At 35.8% G+C, this 12,611-nt stretch overlaps 1 protein-coding gene across 3 annotated transcripts; it reads left to right on the top strand.

The window, feature by feature from the left end:
* The first annotated feature begins 503 nt into the window (after positions 1 to 503).
* On the top strand, positions 504 to 8,902 carry LOC143887609 (hypersensitive-induced response protein 1). 3 transcript variants are annotated; one of them, XM_077391714.1, is made up of 6 exons: positions 504 to 627; positions 3,632 to 3,833; positions 5,136 to 5,256; positions 6,853 to 6,944; positions 7,024 to 7,120; positions 8,303 to 8,902. In XM_077391714.1, the coding sequence occupies exons 2-6, from the start codon at positions 3,645 to 3,647 to the stop codon at positions 8,659 to 8,661; spliced, it is 858 nt and encodes a 285-aa protein (XP_077247829.1). In that variant the 5' UTR covers positions 504 to 627; positions 3,632 to 3,644; the 3' UTR covers positions 8,662 to 8,902. The 3 variants fall into 3 exon arrangements, with proteins under 3 accessions (XP_077247829.1, XP_077247827.1, XP_077247828.1); XM_077391712.1 differs by lacking the exon at positions 504 to 627 and adding an exon at positions 654 to 719; XM_077391713.1 differs by lacking the exon at positions 504 to 627 and adding an exon at positions 1,321 to 1,476.
* Positions 8,903 to 12,611: the final 3,709 nt, after the last annotated feature.

Raw genomic sequence — 12,611 nt, 5'->3', positions numbered from 1 at the left:
ATATCCAAATTCGAATAAATCATATCCGAATGTTCGAATTCGTATCCATATCCGAATTCGATTCATGTCTGTAACTTTAAATTAACTAGTTAAATATCCAAAATTTTCTAATTGAAGTTGAATTCGAATGCGAATATCCACATTCGTAACCGGATATCCGAGTTTGCATGCAAATCCGGATATCCGAATTCGGATATACGGATACGGATGCGGATATTCGGGATAAACGGATGTACTTGTCGGATTCGGATGTTAAACGGATCGGATGCACCATTTACCAGATTCGGATTGTTAAGAACCCCGTTAGGATAAATCGCCCCACTGTCAACTTGAATTGTGGCAGACTTTTAACGCTTTTAATCCGGAGGTGGGAATTTATCATGACCATACCTTTTTCGTAATTGGTAATCATGAATTAGGGATTTAGTACGGACCATCCAATAAGTCAGTTTGCAGACCGGATGTTGCATGAAAGAGCAGCCCATAGGCTCACTTTTTGTCTTATTCATTTATTCATCCAATGTGGCTGCTCTCTTATGCAACATCCTGTCCGCGAAATGCCTTTTACGATGGTCCCTACCAAACTTTCCAAGAAAATTCCGTACCCTAAATATACCCTTTTTACAGGTAAAGCCCTAAAATTTCTATATATATTACGATTTCGATCGTGAAATTTTCATAGTTTCTCGAAGATTCTTGGAATTAAGGCACTGTTTTAGGTCATTTTCTTTTGTCTTTTCTCTGATTTTTTTTCTTGTTAGGGTTTGATTGTTATATTGTTTTTCTTCTTTTTGAGTATTTCTTGAAATTTGATGCATAAATTATAAGGGTTTTAGTAGGATGTTGCGGTGACTGCTTGAATTCCTGACTAATTTGTATTTTCTTATTTTCTTCGTGTAATTCATCATTGAAATTTGATTATTTGTGCAGATTTTGTTGAATTAGAAGGTTTGGGTTCAGAAATTTTGGACTGAACTTTTTTTGGGGGGAGTGGAGGATGGAATTTCTTTGATTTTACAGGATCTTTAATTGGGGATTTTTTTTAATTTTTAATTTTATTTTTATATTTTTGTAATTATTATTTTGAATGATATTGGTTGGTAGGAACCATTCTTTTTTAAATCGAATCATTGGGACTTTTGAAATTTTTATTTTTATAAGTATTATTTTTAAAGATTTTTTTAAATCAAGTCGTTGGAACTAACTTTAGAATTGAACTTTTTTTAATGGAATTTATAATTAAATTTATTTGGGGTTGGTAGTCTGGATATGATTTGACCCGTTCTAGTCTCTCTCTCTCTCTCTCTCATTTTTTCTTTACTAAATGGGATTATGAGACAGAGTCTTCTCCTTTTGAATGATTATATCTGGAAATATTTCTCTGTTGCTCCTTCACTTATATTTCTCTGTTGCCCCTTCATTTATATATTTTATATGTTTCTAACCTCTTTCTAGTTAGCCACTTCCTAGAGGGAGGTATGTTCTCAAAATCATTAAATCTTTGTTATTCTTTTATCTTTTTTGCTGGATTTAGATCAGCATGAAATGCCCACTATTATTTTTTATTGGTGGTTTTGATGTTGGGTTCCCAATCAGTATTTTAATCAATAATGATGTCGTAATGCTGGCGTGATCATTGACTAAATATTTTTCTGTGGGTCTGTAAGATATTTTATTAGTTTCTAACATCTTTCCTTCTTTCTATTTAGTCTAGTTCAAGCATTCAAATTTCCCACTAAGATAGATAGAGTCAGTTATTTTTGCAGAGGGAGGTATGTTCTCAGGTTATTGAATTTCTTGTTTCTAAGGCAATTTTGTATCTGGTAGAAATATTTCTGTGTCCTCTTTACTAGTGTCCAACCACTTTCGATTTAGTCTAGTTCAAGCATTCCCACCATGTTATTTAGAGATCTATAGAGTTAGTTATTTTTGCAGAGAAGGTATGTTCTCAAGGTCATTGAATTTCTTGATTTCTTTGTTATTGATATATGTTCCTTGCTGAAGTTGAATTTTTCATGTTGTTGTCTTGTCATCAATCATGTGAAGGGCAATGGTTAAAATTTTTTGTGGATTCCCACATGGGCAAAAAATTTTGTGGATTCTTTCTGTGTAATAGAATTGTATAGTTTCATATGGATAACAAGAACTGTAGAGTTTCTCAGGGATAATATGTGTTTTGGTGATTGGAGCTTCTATTTAAATAGCCATAAAAACTTAATTCTCCGTCATTAAAAAAAAAAGGCTTAATTCTTTCGATTTGGATGTAAGAGCATTCTCTGTAGATGGTTGTCTCCTTTCTTTCCCTAATTTGACTGGTGATACAATGTTTAATGGTTGTTTTCTGACTTGAGGAGATCACTTAGAGGCCCAATTTTCAACAACGAGTTCTACTCACAAACAATTTCCCACTCAAGGGATCCTTTTTCTTTTTCTCAACTTTAAGCATGAACTAGGCAAAAATCATCCCATGTCAGTCAGTTCTTGCCGGGAGCTCATGTTCTTTTCAAATAGTGTATCAAGTAAACACTAGATAGAATTTCAAAATCGTGTATATTCCATGTTGTTTATGCTCTTGATTGAGGGATTTAGGTAGTGATATCTCCATTCTTTCTTCATTGCATTGAACTCTCACAAAACCCAAGCATGTTGGTGGATGTTAGTCTAAAGCAGTGATTACTTAGTAAAGGTCGACTCTTTCGTTAAGAATCTTTCAGTTTTGATTTTTATCTAAAACTATCTTCTTCCATGTTATTAAGTTCTGTGACAAATTGAGCATAAGGTGGGTTTGTCTGATAGGTTGGTTTCACCTATCATTTCAAATAATCAAACTTCAGATGTCCATTTTTAGATCCTTATTTACAAATCTTAAATCTCAACCATCTGGCTGAAAACTCTTGAAAGCATGGAGGGGAGTTTCTCACTAATTTTTGATAAATCTACTTTCTTGAAGAATGTGTATTTGGCTGACTTTTTCCTTATTAGAGATGGCAATTGTTTTCAATGTTCTAGGGAACCAATTGCTTTACTCTCAAAGGGCATTTTTGCTAAAGGACACATGATTTAATGACTGCTAATATCATGGATTTGTTAGAAGCAAAAACTGGGAATACATTCAAAGCATAATTTGGTGTCATATCTAGTGTGCACAGTATTTCTAATTCCTCCGCTTGCTTATCAAGAACGCCGTGACCTTATGTTTGATACTCTAGAATTTGGCGGTGGAGATTAGATCTGTGTTATTGATTTGAGAATGTGCTTTCATCTGAAAAAAGTTTCATCTAAGTTGGGATCTTTGTTATTAATACATGTTTCTTGTCGTTTTGCCTTCAAAGTTTATTGTCACTGATGGTTTTCAAAGAGAGATTGTGGCTCACTTAAAATAATTTCCACACAACTCAAGTTTGCTTCTTTGGCCCTCTTTATATTTTGCATTCCTCTTTCTTGGCTGATTAAACATTTCAGTTGTTTATGTGGTTACACATATATGTACCTTTTAGTTTCATTCTTAATTGGTTTGGCCCTCTTTATGTTTTCCATTCCATTTTCTTGGCTGATTAGACGTTTTAGTTGGTTATGGTACACATATATCTACCTCTTTGTTTCACTCTTCATTGGTTATGTATACTTGTAGAGATCATCAAATAATGGGGCAAGTACTTGGCTGCATACAAGTGGATCAGTCAAATGTAGCTATCAAAGAGAATTTTGGGAAGTATGATGATGTGCTTCAGCCGGGATGCCACTTCTTACCGTGGTGTTGTGGGAGCCAGGTAGCTGGTCACCTTTCATTGCGTGTGCAACAACTTGATGTTCGATGTGAAACAAAAACTAAGGTTTGTGGCTTTACTCATAATGGACATGCATCATCTGATTTGCAATTTTATGTTTTAGAAACACTCATTTATTGTTATGATTTCTGAAAATTGAAGCAGATTGTAGAATCATCAAATTGAGTTGTAGAAATAAAGACAATTAAAAGCAAAAAAAAATGTGAAGATCTAAAAGAGAAAGATATTGCTAAACTAGCTAGATTCTCATGTTACACGTCCAAGTTTAATTAGCCTAGGAGTTAAATGTTAGGAGTGAGTCTGCTTTAGATTTATTTTTCCTTTGTGTGAATAAGAAGTCTATTGAAGAAAAGAACAAGGTAGTGGCTGAGATAGCCCACACATCAGGAACAGGACAAAAACTACAGTAACAGGGGGGGCAAAACTACAACTCCAAGATGTGAATGATGCATTAAAATGCCCGATTGACTCCTTTTCTAGCAAGAGACCCAGCTTCACCATTTGCTGCCCTCAAACTATGCTTAAAAGAAACCTCTAAAGGAAGGAAATGTCTCCAAATGTAGTTTAAAAAGTTTACCAATTTCCTTCGCTATCGGTCATTATAGACTGTATTGTAACTCTTGCTCCCATCGGAATAAATCTGACCCCTTCCCCTGTTCCCACGTATATTGGTTATGTTAAGAAGTTAACGTCTTTCTTAGTAGCAGGAAGGCATGTAATAACCAGTTTTGGAGGGACAAGAAATTACACTACTAAAACTCTACTATGACATTCCTTTATTATTATCTTTGAACCTTCTAATTAGGCCTTTTTATCCATTATTTGAGCTGCAATAGCACTTCCCAATTATCAAACCTGCTAGCCTTGGATTCTTTTCCATAATTTAACTTCAAGTGACCAATGAGAGGAGCCAATCATCTTGAAACAACATTAACCTCTCTCCATTTGACACGAGGATCCAGTTGACTCCCTCTAAACTTTTTTCTTACAAAGTCATCCTTTGAAGGTTTCTTGCAGTTACTTTTAATCTCTTTGATTCATATGATTAACTAATTTTGAAGCCATCAATAGTCAAAAGTCTATTACCCCTCATTTTTGGATGAACCATATAATTTAATTAGGGTTCCATATAGCCAGATAAGATATTTTTACAATGAATTATTTTGTATGGGATGCAACAAAAATAGATGATATGAATCATAGATTTTTATCATTAAATTTATTTGTACTTCTACTTCATTGCATTACAAACTTACAAAGTCTTTTTATTCATATTCAGTAAAGGTTGGAGATTTCTATGTTGAACGTTCTAGTTAGTGGACTCTCATGTGTATTTTGGCTCCACAGGATAATGTATTTGTCACTGTTGTTGCATCCATTCAGTACCGTGCCGTGGCAGAAAAAGCAGCTGATGCTTTCTATAAGCTCAGCAACACAAGGACACAGATCCAAGCCTATGTTTTTGATGGTAATGCATATGAACTATAGATTTAGCTGAGAGTCTTTGAACTTTAATATTTTTTTTGCATCAATCTTCTCAATGTTTATGATTTATCACTAGCATGTATCACTAGTACTAGTGTATTATATTATTACGACAATAGGTAACCTAATGTTTTTACATGGAAAAGGAACTACTTAGAATGTGATTAAAAGAAGGAACTACATAGAATGCTGATAAAAATCTTTTGTTAGTCTATTCCATGGTAATGTTAATTTGTTAGCGTTTGTTCTTGTTGGAAAAAATTCTCAAAGAAACTTTGGATTAGTTCCTCAATTTGCTATATATTTATCTCTTCTATGGAGTAGTGATTCTAACTACGTTCTTGGATCATGTGAATCAGCCAACTAGAACAACAAACATGGAATTGAAATAGTGGCAGATAATCTCCTTGATTTTGTAAAGGGAAATGATATCACCACTACCGTATTTTGATGATCACACTCCTCACTTTATTAAAAAAGTAAGGTATGGCCCGCACCATAGGATGATCCAATTTACCGTCCATTAGATGGGCCACAGCCTACATAGGTTGTGCCCCAAAAATCATTTCCATAGGTTGACCCTAACCCTCCGATCTATAGAGGGTTAGGATCAACCCTTTAATATTCAGTCCCTCTATAGATCGGAGGGTTAGGGTCAACCTATGGAAATGATTTTTGGGGCACAACCTAGTTAGGCTGTGGCCCATCTAATGGACGGTTTGGATCATCCTATGGTGCGGGCCATTCCGTACTTTTTAATGATGTGAGGATTGCGATCATCAAAATACGGTAGTGGTGATATCATTTCCCTTTTGTAAATATGACAATAATTTCACAATATCTTAAAAAATTTATTCTGATATGTTGGAAAAATGAGAGTGTTTCAAGATTTATTGAGATCTGATATTTTCGTGATAATATGGAAATATCGTCTTGACATCTTCTCAAGTTGTCGAGTATTATTTATATTTATCTGTTAAATTTCAAATTCATTTTATAAATTTATATAATTCCTTATAATATCCTGATAGAAATTGCAAAAATCCCTAGAAATTACCAAGAGTGACATTTGTCACTCAACGTATATAATAATTTGACAAGCTAGCTAACTAACAAATAAATGTAAAAAAACTTTCCTCCAAAGTTAATTGGATCCTATATTCTAACCAGTTAGCAAGTCCGACAAATTAGGAAAGCCAATCTATAATGCCAAAGGGCCACATTATATTCCATGAATGGGAAAGTGTCCTGCTCCATGTTTCACCTCCATGTGGATGTGGGTGGCATGAATAGCAACAACCCAAGATAAAACATCAAACATCTAATCTAATTTCTCTTTAATGACATTAGTTGCTTTTTCAATTACATGAGATCTCTACTTTGTATGATGGTACAATAAGTTATTATGTACAATTTTAATGATGGAGAAAGGAGTAAAAATGGCAATATTTTTCTGTACTCTTACTATTTACAATGATCTGAATTTTAATCATTCTGGGTAATCATTATATACTTTTAGTTAGTTCATAAAAATTAATGCTTCGTAAAGGATTAACAGAAGTTTGATACTGGCCTTCAGTTATAAGGGCGAGTGTGCCAAAGTTGAGCTTAGATGACACATTTGAGCAGAAGAATGATATAGCAAAAGCTGTTGAAAATGAACTTGAAAAGGTATTGTTATCTATCTGTATGTAGTGGTTTATTTTGAATTGTCAGGTTGCTAAATGTGGTTACATATGCTTATTCTCAGGCGATGTCATTATATGGATACGAGATAGTCCAGACACTTATTGTGGATATTGAACCAGATGAGCACGTGAAGAGAGCAATGAATGAGATAAATGCAGGTGCTAAGCTTGCTTCTTTTTCTTTTTCTTTTTTTTGAATGGTAGGTACTATGCTTTATTTTTTGGCCTTTGATAACTTGGCATTTAGGCAGGAGTTTCTATGCTTTCTTATGTAAACTTAATTTTTTTTTAATTTTCCGCTTCTTCAAGTAAAAAATTAATTGTGGTTTATAAATGTTGTTGATTTTACTATTCTCGAACTATTACAATCTACCTTATTAAGTGTATATAACACTAAAAGGAATAAACATAGCAAGATAATGATAAAATGAAACTAGATAAAGATAAAGAGTAATCCTTATCTAACCTAGCTACCTCAATTTGTCTAGTTGAGGTAGCTTGGTTAGATGAGGGTATTTTGAGGGGGCATCTTAAAAAATATGAGATCACCAGATCTCACCATTGGATCAATGCCCTTTGCGAGCACTGAATTGCAGACGATGACTTCACTCTTATATAATTGTCTATAATTGAGCACAACACTCTTCTATAATTGTCTATTTTGAGAGCTCAGGTTTTTGGTTGTTTTTGTTGCACATGTTATTCGTATGAACCATAGAGTGTCGTACATACGTCTAGCCGTAGAATAAGTTGGATTTTAAGTAGACCATATTAAATTTTAGATGGACTCCGCCTCCATAGTCCAGCTAATGTGTTAAGATAAATAAGTTCTAGCGTTTTAATTTATCATTTTGTGATTTATAATATGAAAGGAATTCTATACATCAGAGGAATTTTGCATGTATGTTTCAAGAAGCCACTGTCTTGTACTGTCCATTAAGGCAGTTAGAAGGTTTATTTTTTTCGGTATCCCATATGCCATAGGAATTTAAAGTATGTCATGGGAATCCACTGACTTGTACCACCCATTTACGCCCTCAAAAAGTTTATTTCTTCCAATGAACATAATTAGTCCTGAAGTTTGCAATCTCTGAAACAAGATGTTTAGTCAGTGTCTGTTGTAACCTCTCAAGATGACATTGATCTCTTACAAAACATTTCCATTGGTAACTAGACTAGTAGCTTGTGAATGTGACATGTGCTTTCCTCCTCTTAATCTATCATAATTCACTAATCAATACATGCAAATTTTCCTACTTATTCTGAAGCCTTCAATTCAGACATCTGAATAGGTGCCATACAAATGAGAATGATTCTGAATTTTAAATATGGTGGTGACAGCTTCTAGAATGAGGGTGGCAACGAGCGAAAAAGCTGAAGCTGAGAAGATATTACAGATCAAAAGAGCAGAGGGAGATGCAGAGTCCAAGTATCTAGCCGGTCTGGGGATAGCTCGCCAGCGCCAAGCCATTGTAGCTGGGCTGAGAGACAGTGTACTTGCTTTTTCTGTCAATGTGCCTGGGACTACTGCTAAGGACGTCATGGACATGGTCTTGGTAACTCAGTATTTTGACACCATGAAGGACATTGGTGCATCCTCAAAATCCTCAGCTGTGTTTATTCCACACGGGCCTGGTGCTGTCAAGGACATTGCCTCACAGATAAGGGATGGCCTGCTTCAAGCCAACACCCATCAGTGATGAACTTTACAATAATCGAAGTAGACATGTGTTTTAGTTTTTAGCTTGTATATGGGTTATTAGATAGAGGGTTTCACTCTGCTGTCTTGTCTTGATTATAAGTTCTTAACATAAAGGAAGATTGAATCTTGTGGCGGCTGTGAGTGTTCTGTCCATAGTGGAATGCCAGTTTTAAGTATTTATATGATAATGTAAAGTGATGATTTGGAAATTTAGAAGATATATTGAAATGCCAGTGGTATATCAAAGTTTAGTACTAGTTTAGGATTGAAGTTCGTTCAGCATGCTGATACGTGTTAACTTATTTTGTATATGTTCCACAAAGGCGAGCAGGATATGCTTGGGATCATAGTTTAAAAACTATCCTTCGTCATTGTGGACTCTCCGGAATTGAATCCCTTTTACCTTGGCCGTTTTTTTGTCCGAGTTCATTTTTTGCCTTACAAAGTCAATCAAAACTCCTTTAGCTCTCCTAAAATCATGACTCCGTCATGGAGGATCTCCTTTTGGCTCTGTTTCTCCTTTTGGCCATGTTTCTTTCGACGGACTCCCATTTTACTTCAAGGCTCCATTTCTTTCAACATAAAAATGGACGTAAAATTGTTTTATGTTGTAAAAATGAGCATAAAACAAATTTTATATCTAATTTTATGTAGAAAGAAACAGAGACCTCAATTCTTTGACTTGCTGTTGCCCTGCTGTAAACTATTAGCGTGTTTTGTCGCCATGAGTTACAAGCAAGAAATTATTTTTTTTTATATACAGAGGATTCTACTGAGAGATTTAATGCTTTCAAATTCATTTTCCCCTGACAGCCAGGAAGGTTTTCCCCTAATGGGGAATCACCAAGAGTAATGCTATCTGTGGAGGAACATAGTAGTTTGTCTCTAGGATTTTGACCACTTCAGGACACTAGGTGTAAGCGAAAAGGGGTTTCCATTAGTCTGAAATGGCTATTCTAGGGGATGTAAGGTCCTTTGTATTCCCTATAGGACTTCTTTCATTTGCATAAGTGCTTTTTAATGCCAAATTATATTAATTATAAGTGTTTTTTTACTTAAAAACTATATTAATTGTGAAAGAGCAACGAGATGGTCTATACCAGAAGGATAAGGAACCATCCAGAAAAGAACAAAACCACACCTAGTCTCGATCAAGGATGGAGGATACGAAAAATCACTCTCCTCTTTATCTGGCACTTCCTCAGTCTCATTTGCAAAATTATAGTAATAGCAATACCTTCATTTATGCTCCCCACATAATAATATTGAGAGAATCACTTTCAACAACAAGGCCATCAAGAAGGTCCTGGACCTCCTGGTGGATAAGGGGGGCTTAGTCGCAATGCAGAAGCTAAGAGATTGTGCGGATTTAGCCAAAGAATTAGGGGCCGTTTGGATACGCGGATTTTAGAATCTAGGATTTCTTCAAAATTATAGCTAAGAGACAAGAGAAGAAGTGGACCAGCCGTCGTTTTTCACTCGTGTTTGACTTCTCACCCTTCTTTCCGTCTTCAAAAGAGTAGCATATCCTCTCATATTTCCAGGTTTTAGAAATCTCAGGATGCAGGAGAGATTTTTAAAACCTGAATTTCTCACTTAAAATCCAAGAAACGCTGCCAGGACAGCATGTATCAGCTTGATCATGAACCATCTTTTACACTGTTTTCAAACTAAAAACTTGGATTCTAAAATCCGCGTATCCAAATGGCCCCTTAGAATCTCATCGAAAATGACTGAAATACCCCTATTTTATAAAGAATTGACCAAAATACTCTCTTAGAAAATTATCAAAATAGACATATCTCACAGAAAATTACCAAAATAAGCAAAATGTCCCTATTTTATAAAATGACTAAAATACCCCTATCACATAAAAATGACCAAAATATTCCAATTTTATAGAAAATAGCTAAAATGTCCATTGTTTTAGAAAATAACTAAAATACCCTTATCTACAAGAAAATTGACAAATGCCACTATTTCATAAAAAAAAATAATAATAAATACCCCCAATCACTATTATTTCTTTCCTACCAAAGAACCCAAATAGCTGCAACAAACATAATCCCCCAAAGAAAACGACCCGTAACCGGCCCAGTGGCAAAGTGCCATTGCTCAAATATATCTGCAATATCACAAGAAAAATCCAAGCGATCCCAAATCTTGTTAGTGAAATAATTATGTATCTGTTGGAAAGAAAAAGCAGTAACCAGTTTGCTTCAAGGCGCGAAATCGCTTTCCTTAAGACAGATTTCGCCCCCACTAGAAGTGTGCAAAGGGGATCCGCGAACTGCCTCCAAGATACAATGAAGCCAGTAGGAATGTCCTACTAATTTGACGACGCTATGCACAAGCGGAGTCAAATCCGAAATGCCCTTAGAATCTTACAAGCCTGAGAGAATCAGTCTAATTTCTGTTACTGCAGTATAACAGTAATTAGATAAACAATAAGAAAATAGTTTAGTAAAACGAATTTTGGTGGGAGCAAGAAAGAGAGTATAATGCACTAGAAGTCTTAAGAATTTATCCAGAAATGGGTAAATTCGATTGTACTTTGAAATGGTTGGGTTCTGCAACTTTTATAGAGCCTCTGGTGTCTTTTCAGTGTGAAAAGCACCCCTGTATAGAGTCTTTCCAGATCGGTTTGAATTCTGGCCGTTAGATCGCGCCCATACGCGATTCAACGAACCAGATCAATCCTAGAGAGTCTGTTGGGATATTTAAATTCCCGTCCTCCCATCTAACCGTTAGATGATCCATCTATGGTACAGATCGCACCCCTTAGATCCTTGACCGTTGGGAAGGGACACAACCCAATGGATCGCACCCACTGACCGTTGGAGTACTGGGCCCGCTGGGCCGACCGTTGTGCTCGAATCAAAGCCCAACCCAATCGAACTATTCGACACTGGGCTTGGGCTTGATGGGCCTTTGAACTATTCGGCCCACCCACTAGACCGATCCACAATCGTCTAGATCCAACGGTCCAGATCAGATCTGGAAAAATTAAAGGCTCCAATCGCTCCTCGCTACGATGCGGCGTGCGAAGTGCAAAGTGCGCCTAAAAAAGCGCCAATAAAGCGCCACTATGCGCCCTATAGCCCATTGCCCACGCCGCGCGTGCGAGTGCGCGTGCGCGTGCGCGAACGGTGCGTTGCACCGTCCCGCGGGTCCAACCATGGGTTCAACCCAATGTGCAATCAAACAAGTAATAGAAAAGTGTAGTGCTTTATAAGCCCTTCTCTTTCTTTTCTCTCATCCGATTTGGGACTATCTTTTCAACTACATTACACTATTCTCTTTCTCTTGCAAAAAGCAACTATTTCCAAAGAAAAGTTTTTCTTTTTCCAAAACACACTTAAAGAAAATATTTTCCAAAAATTGTTTTGACCAAAAACACTTGATTTTGAAAAATCTTTAACAATCCCCCACCATTTTCAAAATCAAAAAAGATTTTCTCATCAGGCTTGGAATTTTTATGCATAAATAAAGGTATCTTTCGATTTGAACCTTTACTTAGTGAAAACACATCAAAGTTAACCAGAATTGCATAGTAGACATGTCTTTGAACTAGCGATTCTATTTGGTTAACCGGACACATCTCACACATAAGAATTTATCTCTTTAGGCAATTTCTAAAAAACCGACACATGAATTGGCCTTGTGTCTATATCTTGGTTTCATGAGTGCTCTAGAAACTAGCCAGGTCTCATAGGAAGCGGCACCACTCCCACACTCACATAGGTAGACTTATCAAGAGTGCCCCTGTAACTATAACACTCCAACACTTTGTTATAAGTCTATTAAGAGCTCAAATGCTCAGCCTTTCCCTTTTATACATTACAGGTACCAAGCACTTTACCTTGGGATGGAAATATAATATATATTATAGTGCTTGCAATCACTCCATATGATGTACTTTGACTCATTGAACTCAAGACTTGATAT

The sequence above is a fragment of the Tasmannia lanceolata genome, unplaced genomic scaffold, assembly GCF_043159265.1.
Source record: "Tasmannia lanceolata isolate RefF3 unplaced genomic scaffold, GAP_Taslan_0.1 ptg000012l, whole genome shotgun sequence".
Taxonomy (NCBI): domain Eukaryota; kingdom Viridiplantae; phylum Streptophyta; class Magnoliopsida; order Canellales; family Winteraceae; genus Tasmannia; species Tasmannia lanceolata.
Note: the sequence above shows the minus strand (reverse complement) of the source record. Positions and strands in the feature narration are given on the sequence as shown.

Coding starts and splice junctions, on each gene's coding strand:
- LOC143887609 (XM_077391714.1), top strand. CDS start 3,645: ATGGGGCAAGTACTTGGCTGCATACAAGTGGATCAGTCAAATGTAGCT. Junction 5,257..6,852: donor CCAAGCCTATGTTTTTGATG/GTAATGCATATG, acceptor ACTGGCCTTCAG/TTATAAGGGCGAGTGTGCCA. Junction 6,945..7,023: donor TTGAAAATGAACTTGAAAAG/GTATTGTTATCT, acceptor GCTTATTCTCAG/GCGATGTCATTATATGGATA.